The 13,111-nt window shown below is 43.5% G+C and overlaps 1 protein-coding gene and 1 pseudogene across 1 annotated transcript in view; one reads left to right on the top strand and one right to left on the bottom strand.

Moving 5' to 3' along the window:
- Window positions 1–5,627, bottom strand: part of PBK (PDZ binding kinase) — a 35,884-nt gene extending 30,257 nt beyond the window's left edge. Inside the window, exons 1-2 of the mRNA XM_011944575.1 lie at window positions 5,184–5,627; window positions 642–719 (exon numbers count right to left, since the gene is read on the bottom strand). Coding sequence (XP_011799965.1) covers window positions 642–699 — 58 coding nt within the window. The 5' untranslated portion in view covers window positions 700–719; window positions 5,184–5,627. The remainder of the gene's footprint in view (window positions 1–641; window positions 720–5,183) is intronic.
- A 438-nt stretch (window positions 5,628–6,065) lies between these two features.
- LOC105513672 lies at window positions 6,066–8,253 on the top strand (annotated as a pseudogene).
- The last annotated feature ends 4,858 nt before the right edge of the window (window positions 8,254–13,111 follow it).

Here is a 13,111-nt window from a genome sequence, read left to right as displayed (position 1 = left end):
CATCACACACCGGGGCCTATCATGGGGAGGGGGGAGGGGGGAGGGATTGCATTGGGAGTTATACCTGATATAAATGATGAATTGATGGGTGCTGACGAATTGATGGGTGCAGCACACCAACATGGCACAAGTATACATATGTAACAAACCTGCACGCTATGCCCATGTACCCTAGAACTTAAATAAAAAAAAAAAAAAGAATATTTTCTCATGTTATTTTCTAGAAATTTAATTTTAGCTATTTTTTATATAATGGGAGTTAAGGGTCAAGGCTTATTTTTTGCATATTCAGGTGTTTGTTGAAAAGATTGTCCTTTGTCCATTGAGTTGCCTTGGAAAATATCTTTCCCTCACAAGAGCGATATATGGATGAGAGAGAGAAAGGTAAAGCAGCTCCTTAATGGGTCAAGCTAAGTTGGAGAGCCTCCAAACCTGTTAGATTGTCAATAAAATTAGTCCAGATATGATCAAACCCTAGCCTATAAAATAAGTCTTATTTGTTAATATTAACATCATAAAGGGGATTTACGCTAAAGTTTCTAAGTGACTGATAATAAAGAATCAAACTAAATATTACTAGGACATTTCTAACAGAAACAACAATAGTAATAGTAAAAAATGTCTTACATCTGCTATCTTACCAGATTTCTTTTTTTCTGATAATTTGCATGGTGTCTTGAAATTATTGATCCCTTCCATTGTGACAACCACTCTCAGTCCTATGATGAAAACAAATTGCAAGTTACACAGCAGATACAAAGAATACAACTCTCATTCATGAAGAAAAATGCCTATAGCTGGGCACAGTGGCTCATGCCTGTAATCCCGGCACTTTGGGAGGCTGAGGTGAGTGGATCATCTGAGGTTGGGAGTTCGAGACCAGCCTGACCAATATGGAGAAACCCTGTCTCTACTAAAAATACAGAATCAGCCAGGCGTGGTGGCACATGCCTGTAATCCCAGCTGCTCGGGAGGCTGAGGCAGGAGAGAATCGCTTGAACCCGGGAGGCAGAGGTTGCGGTGAGCCGAGTTTGTGCCATTGCATTTCAGCCTGGGCAATAAGAGTGAAACTCTGTCTCACACACACACACAAAAAAAACGCCTGTAACATTATCACTCATTTCATCACAAACAAAATTTGAGAACTAAAAAAGACCTCAACAAACATTTCATCCAATTTTACTTAAAATGAGGAAACTAAAACCAAAAAGTACAATTACTTACCCCCGTCATAATATTAGTGATTGGGTATTTTAATTATAAAGTAATATACGCACTTAGCTAAAAAAAAAAAAAAATCACCTAGTACAACAAGGTAATCAGTATGTCTCCCTCTCACACTTCCCAGGAGTAGTTGTTAACATGTCTCTTATAGCCTCTAAGGAAACTGTGCAAGCAGCATTTTTCATAACAGCCAAAAGGCAGAAACAACAGAACTCTCCATCAGATGATGAATGGATAAACAAAATATGTAACATAGCTGTACAATGGAATATTCAGTCATAAAAAGGAATAAAGTGCCAATATATACAAGAATGAACCCTGAAAACATTATACTGAATGAAAGAAGCCAGATACATAAAGGCTACATATATAATGATACCATTTTTTTTTTTCTTGAGACCGAGTCTCGCTGTGTCACCCAGACTGTAGTGCAGTGGCGTGATCTCGACTCGCTGCAACCTCTGCCTCCCGGGTTCAAGCGATTCTCCTGCCTCAGCCTCCTGAGTATCTGGGACTACCGGCACCCACCACCACGCCTGGCTAATTTTTATGTTTTTGATAGAGATGGGGTTTCACCATATTGGCCAGGCTGGTCTCGAACTCCTGACCTTGTGATCCACCCACCTGGGCCTCCCAAAGTACTGGGATTACAGGCATGAGCCACTGTGCCCATCCAATGATCCCATTTTTAGGAAATGTCCAGAAAAGGCAAATCATGGAGACAAAAAATAGGTGAATAGTTGCTAGGGGCTGGGAGACAAAGAATGTGGAATGACTGCCAGTGGGTATGGGGATTCTTTCTGGGTGATGAAAAGGTTCTAAAACCAGATAATGGTTTAATATATTAATCTCTGATTATACTAGACACTACTGAATTTTACACTTTCAAAGGATGGATTTTTATGATACATTAATTATCTCAATAAATGGTTATAAAAATTGTCTATGAAAATAAAATGAGGCCAGGTATGGTGGCTCACACCTGTAATCCCAGCACTTTGGGAGGCCAAGGCAGGCGGATCAGTTGAGGTCAGGAGTTCGAAACCAGCCTAGCCAACATGGCGAAACCTCGTCTCTACTAAAAATACAAAAAAATTAGCCAGGCGTGGTGGCATGTACCTGTCATCCCAGCTACTTGGGAGGCTGAGGCAGGAGAATCGCTTGAACCTGGAAGGTGGAGGTTGCAGTTTGCCAAGATCGCACCACTGCACTCCAGCCTGGGCAACAGAGCGAGATTCCATCTCAAAAAAAAAAAAAAGAACAAAAGAAAATGTACATACCACATATATAAACGAAGCAACTCAATGTGTTTCTTTCTTCTGTAACATATTTAAGAATTTTTTTATTTAAAAAATTATATTTCTTTTTAAAAAATTAGGTTTCCTATTAGATTTATTTATTACAAAGCAAAACTGTTCCTACATGTCTATAAGCTCATTTGTCTATATAAAAAGTTGGGAAGAAGGGGGATTTGCTTAAATTTTTTATAGAGCCCTTAATACTAGCATCTTTAAAAACTGTGTAGTAAAGGGAAGAAAATCATCTCAAAGGCCCAGCTTTAACTGTCTATTAATGACAAGTTTGTTCATCTTGTTTAAAATGTAGCTACAATCACTATTGTCTCCAGATTTACCTGTACTGAAGAGCTCCTTTACATGTATTTGTCAAGAATATAATAATTTTATGAAGTGATGCATTTAACTTGAAGGCAGGAACTGCAGAATTTCTGAAACCAGTTTCAGAACTTTGGGGAAGAATAAACTATTTAGCAGAGTGGTTGCAGGAGGTATTTCTACTTCGGAAATAATTTCCCCATGTCATTCTAACTCCCCTTCTTCCATCTGTGTTATCTTTCCCCACAGGACGCTGTGATGCGGCACCTCAAAGATCTTCTAAGACTTTTTTTTTTTTTTTTTGAGACAGTTTCACTCTTGTTGCCCAGGCTGGAGTGAAATGGTGCAATCTCGGCTCACTGCAACCTCCACCACCCAGGTTCAAGCAATTCTCCTGCCTTAGCCTCCCAAGTAGCTGGGATTACAGGCATGTGCCACCATGCCCAGCTAATTTTTTGTATTTAGTAGAGACGGGGTTTCACCATGTTGGTCAGGCTAGTCTCAAACGCCTGACCTTAGGTGATCCACCCACCTCAGCCTCCCAAAGTGCTGGGATTACAGGCGTGAGCCACCGCACCCAGCTTTCTCTAAGATTTCTATCTACCTCTGTGAAGCTACTCTTCATTCACTCAATCAGTATGCACACACTGAGCACATACCATGTGCTCTAACAGTGCACTGTTACACTCTGGAAATAGAGCAGCAAACTAGACCCAAACAAGTATGAAGATAAACATACACTATTTCAGGGGAAATATATATCAGTGAAGGGAGCAGAAGGCCTTGGGAAGGGGCTTAATATTTGAGTTTAAAGTGGTCAAGAAAGGTCTCCTTGAGAAACTCATTTGAAGGAAGTGAGGGAGCAGGGCCAAGCAAATATCTAGTGGAAGTCTTCCAGAAAGAGGACAAGAAATACAAAGACCTGAGGCAGAAATCTTCACCAAGAGGCGAGCTAGCAAGAGGGAGAAAGAGACAAAGTCAGGGAGGCTGGGGGTAGGAAGTGGCAAGTCAAGTAGAGCATTGTAGCCACAGGACTCTGACTTCTACTCAACTATAGTCACAGTCAAGATTTCAGCTTGTACTGAGAGACAGAAAGCTGTTGGAGAGTTTTGTGGAGGGGAGTCAAATAGATGGGTGGATATGGGTCTAGAATGCAAGCTGAAGATTTAAGTTTGTGGGATGGCAGCACGCAGACGTTATTAAAGCCAAGAGACTAGGTAAGATCATCTAGGGAGTAAACTGTAGAGAGAAAGAGGGGTGAGCCCTAGGGCATCCAAGCATGAGAAAGGAAAAGCAAAGCAACCAAGGAGGTGCCAACAAAGTAGGATGCAGAAAACCCGGGCGCATAGAGTGTCCTTGAAATCTTATAATGAGCCTTATAAGTCTCACCGCCTTTTCCCGCTCAGTCTACGGAGGATTTGATATTCAGAAGCAGCATGTTTAAAAACAAGAAAACCTATGTCTAAAAACAACTAGGTTAAACAGAAGTCTTAACATTTCATTATATTCTCTTAGGACTGAGTCCCACCTTCTACTCCAAGCTATTTGCACCTCAATCTACCATGTCCTATCCATTTCAGTTGTCTGAGGGCCACTTTTTTCCCGACTGCACACACAGGTTTAGGCATTAACTACTGACAGATGGCTTTTGGCCAGTAGCCCAAACTTTGCCTCAGATCATGTTATGTATTGTATATGCATTCTTAACATTAATTGTTAAATAACCATACTAATTCTAAATCACAAGGTTCTCATGAAGATGACAGCTAAAAAAACAGTGAATATTTAGATGAAGATACATTAGAAATGGCAGTAGGATGACCGTGAGCAGAATCTCATACTCTGTGGAATACTTAAGATATTTTTAACAATCAAGTACTGTTTAAGAAGCAGCATTAAGGTGAGCAGCACTCAAGCAAGCTAATCTACAGATCTGCCAGGTCAAAATGTCAGTGACCTTTGGGCCCTAAGCCTGGGACCCTGGGACTCAACAAATACCTGGATACTACTGACAAAGCTAAGACGCGGACGGGCAGCAGAAAACGGGAAAATAAAAGAATGAGAGGAAAAAGTAAAGGAGAAAAGAGAAAGTAGATGTAGAACGTCCAAGGGAAAGCAAAGGGCAAGTGTGAACCGCATGACTCTCAGCTCCTCTGCATCTCACACGCTCAGCAGGGTTCGGGAGTGGAGGTCAGACTGTCTATCCCGATCCAGGGACTCACAAGGGGCTGGCTGCCAAAATCCTTCTTCGGCTGTAATCAGATCCTACCCTGTCACGAAAGCCCCTGCAGAGGCCTCGGCTCCGGGCTCGGCCCCCGCCGGGGCTCGCAAAAAAATTCCCCTTACCAGAGTCTCAGCCCCGGGAAGGAAAGGTCGGAGGTGAAGAGAAGTCGTGGCCAAGTACCTCTTCAAAATTGGTCCCGAGAGGCCCCCAGCGAGGCCCTGCATCTGCCTCTAGCGCCAACACGTACGTCCGGCAGCGGCCGTTGCGATTCGAACCCTCCAGGCTTTCAAAAGGTCGCGCGCTGCGCCAGCGTCAGCCCGAAGCTACGGGGCGGCGTGAAGGACACGCCCCGCCGATTCGCCATTCCTTCCGCCTCGCTCAGGCCTCCTAATGCCCGCAGGCGCCAAAGACAAAGGAAGGAAGGAAAGGCGCGGGGAGCACAAACATTTACAGGAACCATCAGCCCTTCCGAGGAGCACAGATCCCGTGAATAGAACACACGTGCCTGTGCTGAAGGCTGAAGCTCTCTCCAAACGCTCACATCTGTGCTGAGTGTGTCGTGATTAGGATGTCAATTTTATTACACGTTTATGAGGCCTTGAAACACTATCAGGACAAATGTGTGGCTTAAGGAACAATCATCTTTAGCCGAGAAAAAAAAAAGATATTTAGAAATGTTGCTAACTCATGTAATTGCCACATTCAGTTCAACATTCTTTATTCAACGATTATTTAGGAACATCTGCTCCCCAGGACGGGATGGGCCATGGGGCAGACCAGAGGGCCCAGTGCTCGGGGCAGGGGGTACCACTTGTGGGGCCGCTCATTTCTGTTTTAAGGTACACCAAGGGTTGGAAAAACCACACCAAGCAAATAACTTGCATCAAGATCGAGACTGGAATCCATTAATGTAGGTGACAAAGCCCCGCAAGTCTGATCACCGCCTGGTGAGAAGGCTTCTCCCCACGACCAGCGGAAGATGTGCCCTGAGGCGTCCCACGAGGATGGCGCAGGTCCTGAGGATCGTGGAGATCAAAGAATATGAGCCAAGAGGTACAAATCACATGTTGGAGTTTGCCTTCCCCTATGTGACCACAGTTCTAGATGATGCGAAAATTTACTCAAGCCATGCTAAGAAAGCTACTGATGTGCAATTGCAATGCAGTGTGCGCCGACCAGCTTTTATACCTCTCTGCCCCAAGAGATTTTTATTAGATATTGCAAGGCAAAGAAATCAAACCCCTTCGCCATTGATCAAGCCCTATTCAAGTCCTAGATTGCCACCCAATAGATACTGCTTAACAGCTCCAAACTATATGTTGCAGGGAAAACCCCAAAACTAGGGTACAGCCACAGAGGCCACCTGGCTTGCAGCAGGAAGGAATTCGAGAGCAGGCCCTTAGAGTAAAATGAGAGCAAGTTTAATTAAGAAAGTAAAAGAATAAAGGAGTGGCTACTCCATAAGCAGAGCAGCCTGGAGTGTTGCAGGTTGGCTATTTTTATGGTTATTTCTTTTTTTTCTTTCTTTTTTTTTTTAAAGTTTAGTATTTTTTTTTTTTCATTTTTTTGAGACGGAGTCTCGCTGTGTCGCCCAGGCTGGAGTGCAGTGGCGCAATCTCGGCTCACTGCAAGCTCTGCCTTCCGGGTTCATGCCATTCTCCTGCCTCAGCCTCCCGAGCAGCTGGGACTACAGGCACCCGCCACCACGCCCGGCTTTTTTGTATTTTTAGTAGAGATGGGGTTTCACTCTGTTAGTCAGGATAGTCTCGATCTCCTGACCTTGTGATCCGCCCGCCTCCGCCTCCCAAAGTGCTGGGATTACAGGCGTGAGCCACCGCGCCCGGCCTTTTATGGTTATTTCTTGATCATATGCTAAATAGAGGGTGGATTATTCATGAGTTTTACAAGAAGGCTCTGGGGATTTTCTGGAACTGAGGGTTCCTCCTCCTTTTAGACCAGAGAGGGCAATAACTTCCCCGGGTTGCCATAGCATTTGTAAACTGTCATGGCATTCAGGGGAGTGTCTTTCGGCAGCTAAATCATTATAATTATCCTATAATGAGAAGTGAGGATGACCAGAGGTCATCCACTAATGGATTTCAGTTGCAATCTTGATCCAGGTTATTTGCCTGGAGTGGTTTTTCCAACCCTACAGGAAAGGAAACGCTGAGTGGCTCCCCATGGGGTGCCCTCTTGGTTTTGGTGGGTTTGGGCCACCCTCTTTACTGCGTCTGTTTTATCAGTAGGGGTCTTTGTGACCTCTCTCTTGTGAAATCAGTCCTGTCAAACTCCTGTCTCATACATACAGGCTTAAGTCTTTACAGAAAAAGGTATCAACTTCTGAGGGAAGAATAACAGTCCCCATGATATCAGTGGGCCAGGGGAGGTCCTCAAATGCCAGTGGGCCCTGGACCCCGCTCTTGACACCATCTTGAGAATGAATTCAAGGATGAGTTGGAAAATGGTGAAAGTATGGAGATTTATTGCAAAGGGAAAAAGTACACACTTAAAAATAGGCATTGTGGGTGTACTCAAGATGTTCACACAGTGGGGTTTGCGGTTTCTCTCTGTAGGGGTTTCTTTAACCAAGGGGTGGAATAGTTATGAAAATTCTTGGAAAAAGATGGAGATTTCTTGAACTGTGGTGCCACTCATTTTTACACCAATATGGGTGTTCCCAGAACTGTCACTGCGCTGGTGGGTGTGATTTAGTGTGTTAATGAGCATATAATGAGGTCCTAGGTGAAACCTAGGTCAAATCCAGTGCATTGGGTCTAGTTGGTCTTAGCCAGCTTGGTCCACACCCTGTTTTTCAGGAGTTCATCAGCCCATAGCCCCTACTCAAGGGAAACTTCTGTTTGGAGTTTTTATTCTCCTGTGAACACCTTGCATTATTTCTGTCTCACCCAGGTTAAATGTTGGTTCAGTTACTAGCCCACCAGGTACTCACACACTGGGCACACCACCCCTACAAACCATGTTTGTGGCAACTAGAGTAAGGACTCGAATGTCCCTCACAAGGCAAAGGTTAACAGTGCAGATGTCTGCTTCACATTGCCCTGTGAAGCATTAATTCCTATAACATCAGCAATTCAGAATGTTCTGGTTAATCCACCATGAATGGTCCGGAGACAATCTTATTACACTAATATGGTGTCATCACAAACTACCACCAATGAAAAGAAAACATGAAGAAGATGATGATGATGATAATTTGTAATCTAGCTTTGATGTATGTAACATGTATACTTGATTTTGAATTCACTGTACTGAAATCAATCATGCATGCTAGATGCTTTCAAGTTGTGTTTTAGACAACTTAATATTTCATGAGTATAGTTACTATATTTTCAACTGAAATATTAGATTTTCTTTAATAGGATAAGTAATGGTTTTTCATCAGCCTTTAAGTGTAAATAATAAAGTTGTCCTTCATCAATTTAAAAAAAACACATTTATAGAGCACCTACTTCTACCCTTCAAAGTCCAATCTTTCAGCATCCCTAAGCTTCCTTAGCCCATCTCAGGAGGAGGCAGGGGATGGGGGCTAAGGAAACTTAACCAAATCACTCCTCCCCTCCTAAGTCTTTACTTTCACCCCCTCTAATAGTCATTTTTCTTCAACATCAAATAACAATAATAGCAAACACTTATTTAGTATTTATTGTATGTCAGGTCTTGTTTCATGTATTAGCTCATTTAATCTTCAGAACTCTATGATGTAGGTTACTATGATTGTAAACTCCATTTTTCAAATGAGGAAACTGAGGCACAGAAGGGTTAAGTAATTTGCCTAAAGTCACAGGCTTTAGCAATTGGTAGAGCCTCAATTCGAAACCATGTTGCCCTTGGACTTCCTCTTTAACAAATGTGCTTAAAATCTCTTCCACATTACACATGTGTGCACACACACATACATACACCCCTCCACCTCTGGGGCCTTTCCATTTTTGGTCACCCTCTTTCAAGCATAGAAGCACAGTGTTTCAGCTCTCCTCTCAACTCTTATTCTAATTTTCTTGTGCAGGCATTATATTATAGACCTCATCACCTTTTCTTTAAGGATCTATAGTGTTCTGTACTTTTTATGAAGTCCTACATTTTTACAAGCCTATTTTCTACTCTTACTGGCTAATAAAATCCTGCCTAAAGCCAGAGCCTGAAAGCTTCATAATTAACCATTGCTAGTGAAAAGAAACTCCAGGGAGATCAACGCAGATGTAAAATGAGGCCAAAAGCATGCACGAGAGCAAAGGCCCTGGTGTAAAGCCTTACTCATAACCATCCTGTTCCCCAACTTGCAACCATAATACTACCTCCAGAGAGGAGCCGTGGAAACACCTGAACCTCACAAGTGCAGTATTATCATTTGTGAAATGCAACCATGAACTCAAAATCTTGTGTACTAGTCCGTTGTCATGGAAAACAGCTTGCAACCCAGATCATTATTTCTTTCAGTGTATAAATGGCCTGGTTTCCTTGGTTTAGCAAAAGGGCCCACAACTCTGACATTTGGCTGCCTGAGCCCAAAGAAACATTGGCACTGTCATCTTTTTACGGCATAAACTCTAACTTCTGGTCCATGCAGGACCTCACCTTTTGATTTTCAAGGGCCTAGTTTGAAAATGAAAAAGAAAGTTAACTTTTTTTCTCTCTTTTTTACTGCTATTGCATTCTAATTACTTTAAAGCTAAGTAAATAGCTGCCGATTGTGATATAGGAGTTAAGAAGAAATTAGGCAGATAGTGAGGGTAAGGAAGTCCTCAGTAAGGTTTCCTTTTAATGAAAAGCAGCCCCCAAATCATCTTCTTTTCTAACAAAGAGCAGCCTGTAAAATCGATCTGCGGATACAGACTTGCAAGCTTCCAGCCGTGAATGCCGTCAGCTGTGCCAGTAGGAAAAGGCTGCCTGGGGCGAGGCATGTCCAACATGGTGGTTCCATCTATCCCTTTCCCTGTCAACCATGTGCACAGTAAGGAGCAGGCAACAATCACTGGCCAAGTAGAAAACCCATTTGCCTAATAAAAGATTAAGGTGGGTGGCCAGCTATGTAAACGTCCCACCTGGTCCAACCAATCTTGGGCCGTATGTAAATCAGACACTGCCTCAAGCCTGTCTATAAAACCCTGTGCACTCCACCATGGGACAGAAGTCCCACTGGGGTGCCCCTCTTTCTTGCAGGAGAGAGAGCTGTTCTCCTTTCTCTTTCTTTTGCCTATTAACTCTCTACTCTTAAAGCCACTTCTTGTGTGTCCACATACTCGATTTCCTTACGTAAAATGAGGAACCTCCAGTATTTACCCCAGACAATGACACCACTTCAGTTGGTTAGGTGTGAACTTTTAGGAAAGAAGAGGAAAAATATCAAAACGTTAAGGTTTTATCTTGTTATATCTGTATATCCAACCAATCAACTTGACACATCCCTAGGGTGCTTCTCAGGTGTCCCAAAGCCATTAGGTCCTCAGATGAGGCCATCGAGCAACAGACTTGGATTAACCTTGAAATGTTCAGCAAAGAAGCTAAATGCAAAAGAATATACTATTGCATGATGCTATTCATATAAAGCTCAAAACAGGCAAAACAAAGCCATAGTATTTAGGAGCGCATGCTTAACTGATAAAAACATTACAAGGTAACACCACCAAAGTGACTACCATCAAAATCAGGTTCATGATCACTTTGGAGGAAGAAAGTAGGAAGGATCAGGGGGAGAAAGAGAGGGGCTCCTGGGGTGCTGACATTCTAGCTCCCCACCTGGGTGATGCGACACAAGGGTTTGCTTTGATAAATCATTGTGCTGGACATTTTGTTTTGGGTACTTTTCTGTAGTGTTAAGTCCACAGGGGAAGAACTTTTTAAAAGTAAAGGGACATGTGCTCCATAAAAATATACACCTACTGTGTACCCCTAAAAAGTTAAAAATTTAAATTTAAAAAAAAAGCAAAGGGAGAAGAAAAAAAGTGTGATGGAAGGTGAGCCCAGGAAGGTCTGTCACCCACATAGGGACACAGCAAAAGGGTTCTGTTTATGAATTTGATCTTGTCAATAAGATGTACCCGGTGCAATCTGGAAGGCAGAAATGAGATGGAATCCCCTTCCTGCCCCTTCTCCTGTTTCCCCTGGCAAGTACAGCTCGGTGGGGGCAGAGGGGGGTTGCGGGAGTGGTTTGAGGGTTTCAGCAACCACATTCCAGTATCTAGTCACTTACTTCGTGGGTCTTGAAAGACACCTGCAGTGGCGGTGGTGGTCTCCCAATCCATAGATCACAGCTACGATGGGTGTCCTTGAATCTAACATGAACCCAGCACCCCCAGTCCCAGTCTCCTGCCTGGCAATGGGCAGGTGCATAGTGGAAAAACAGTTTTTCTCTATACTCACACTCAACACTTCTGTGACCAGATGTGCACACTTTTTCCCATGCCAGCCACTTCTCCCACACCAGCTGGGTGTCATACAATTCAATTCAATTCTGACACAGAGCAGAATTACCACAGACCTCACAGGTTAAGGGCTCAGTCCCAAACACCAGCCCCCACTTCAGATGCCAATCACAAGTAGTAAGTCCCCAGGTCACCCACAACTTCTGTCTGATTTGGCTACAAACTGGAGCTTCCCATGAACCCCACCTGGGGTTCAACGGTTTGCTAGAGCAGCAACCAGAACCCAGGAAGACAGTTTACTTACTATTGTCAGTTTATTACTGAGGATATTTCAGTCACATGAAGAGGTACAGCATAGGGCAAGGTCTAGAAGGGTCCCCGCAGCATAGATCCTCATAGAGTTAGAGTGTACTACCGTCCTGGCACGTGGATGCATTCACCAACCTGGAATCTCCCTGAACTCTATCTTTTAGGGATGTTAATGGAGGCTTCATCACAAAGGCATGATTGATTATTAACTCAATTGCTAGACCCTCTCCCCTCCCTGGAGAATGAGGGGTAGGGGTGAAAGTTCCAGGCTTCTGATCATGGCTTGGTCGTTCTGGTGACAAGCTCCCATTCAGCAGCCCAGCAAAAGTCCCCTACAGATAGTATAACAGATGCTCCTATCACCCAGGTCATTCCAAGGGATGAGGAGCTCCGAGTCCAGACCCTGGCATCTGGGAGAGGTGCAGCTGCAGCTGTGGAGCAAGGTGGGTGCTTGTGGGGAAGAACCCTTTGCACAGCCACTTTGGGAGGGCTGGTCTCCACCAGCTTTGTTCATCCTCAATGGCTAAAGGTTTCCATTTGCAGTTTTCTGACTTTTCCTACCTCCCAATAAGAAGTGAAATTAGCTGGTTCTGGGAACATGGGGCTTGAAAAACAAGAAGTGCTTTGGAAAATGTGCTGGGATCCGAGTCGCCTGTAATTGATGAGTTCCTGCCTCCATTGTGGTCCAGTGAACTGAGAAGATGTGGCAGGGAACTCAAACCCTCCCTAAGGGAAGACGCCTACTTATGCCTAAGGAAGATGAGTTTTCCATCCTCTGTGATTGTGTAAGATTTCTGGGCTGACCCTGACATCTGGCCACAATCTCAGTACCCAGTCATTGTTTTTGTTCCACAATATTCTTTGCTTTTTAACTCCATCAGAAAAAAAAAATTGTCTTGATTTTCAACATGTTAGGGTGAATCAATACAGTGATTAATAGGAAATAATTTTTGGTGGTTTATATTTTAAGTACTAAATACCACCTAGAATGTAAAGGGTGGCCAGGAACTTAGAGGGAATGTAAATCGTCCTGCACACTGGATGCTGTTTGAAATTATCCTGCCACTAAGGCAACAGCAGCATAAACATACTGGGTGAAGAAAAATAAGCCGGATGTTCTCAGGACATCTGAAAATCATTGGTTCAGACCCTTTCCTCAAGGAAGATAGTTAAATGGAGAAGTTGGTCACTTCAGAACCCATGAAGCTGAGGCATGAGAACAAGCCCAGAGCTTTTTCAGCAACATGACACACTGTTTGTTTGTTTGTTTGTTTTTAATTAAAAAAAAAAATAACTGGCCAGGCAGAGTGGCTCATGCCTGTAATCCCAGCAGTTTGGGAGGGTGGGTGGGAGGATTA

This window comes from Colobus angolensis, unplaced genomic scaffold, assembly GCF_000951035.1.
Source record: "Colobus angolensis palliatus isolate OR3802 unplaced genomic scaffold, Cang.pa_1.0 Scaffold233, whole genome shotgun sequence".
NCBI classification, from domain to species: domain Eukaryota; kingdom Metazoa; phylum Chordata; class Mammalia; order Primates; family Cercopithecidae; genus Colobus; species Colobus angolensis.
This window is presented reverse-complemented; position numbering and strand designations above follow the sequence as displayed.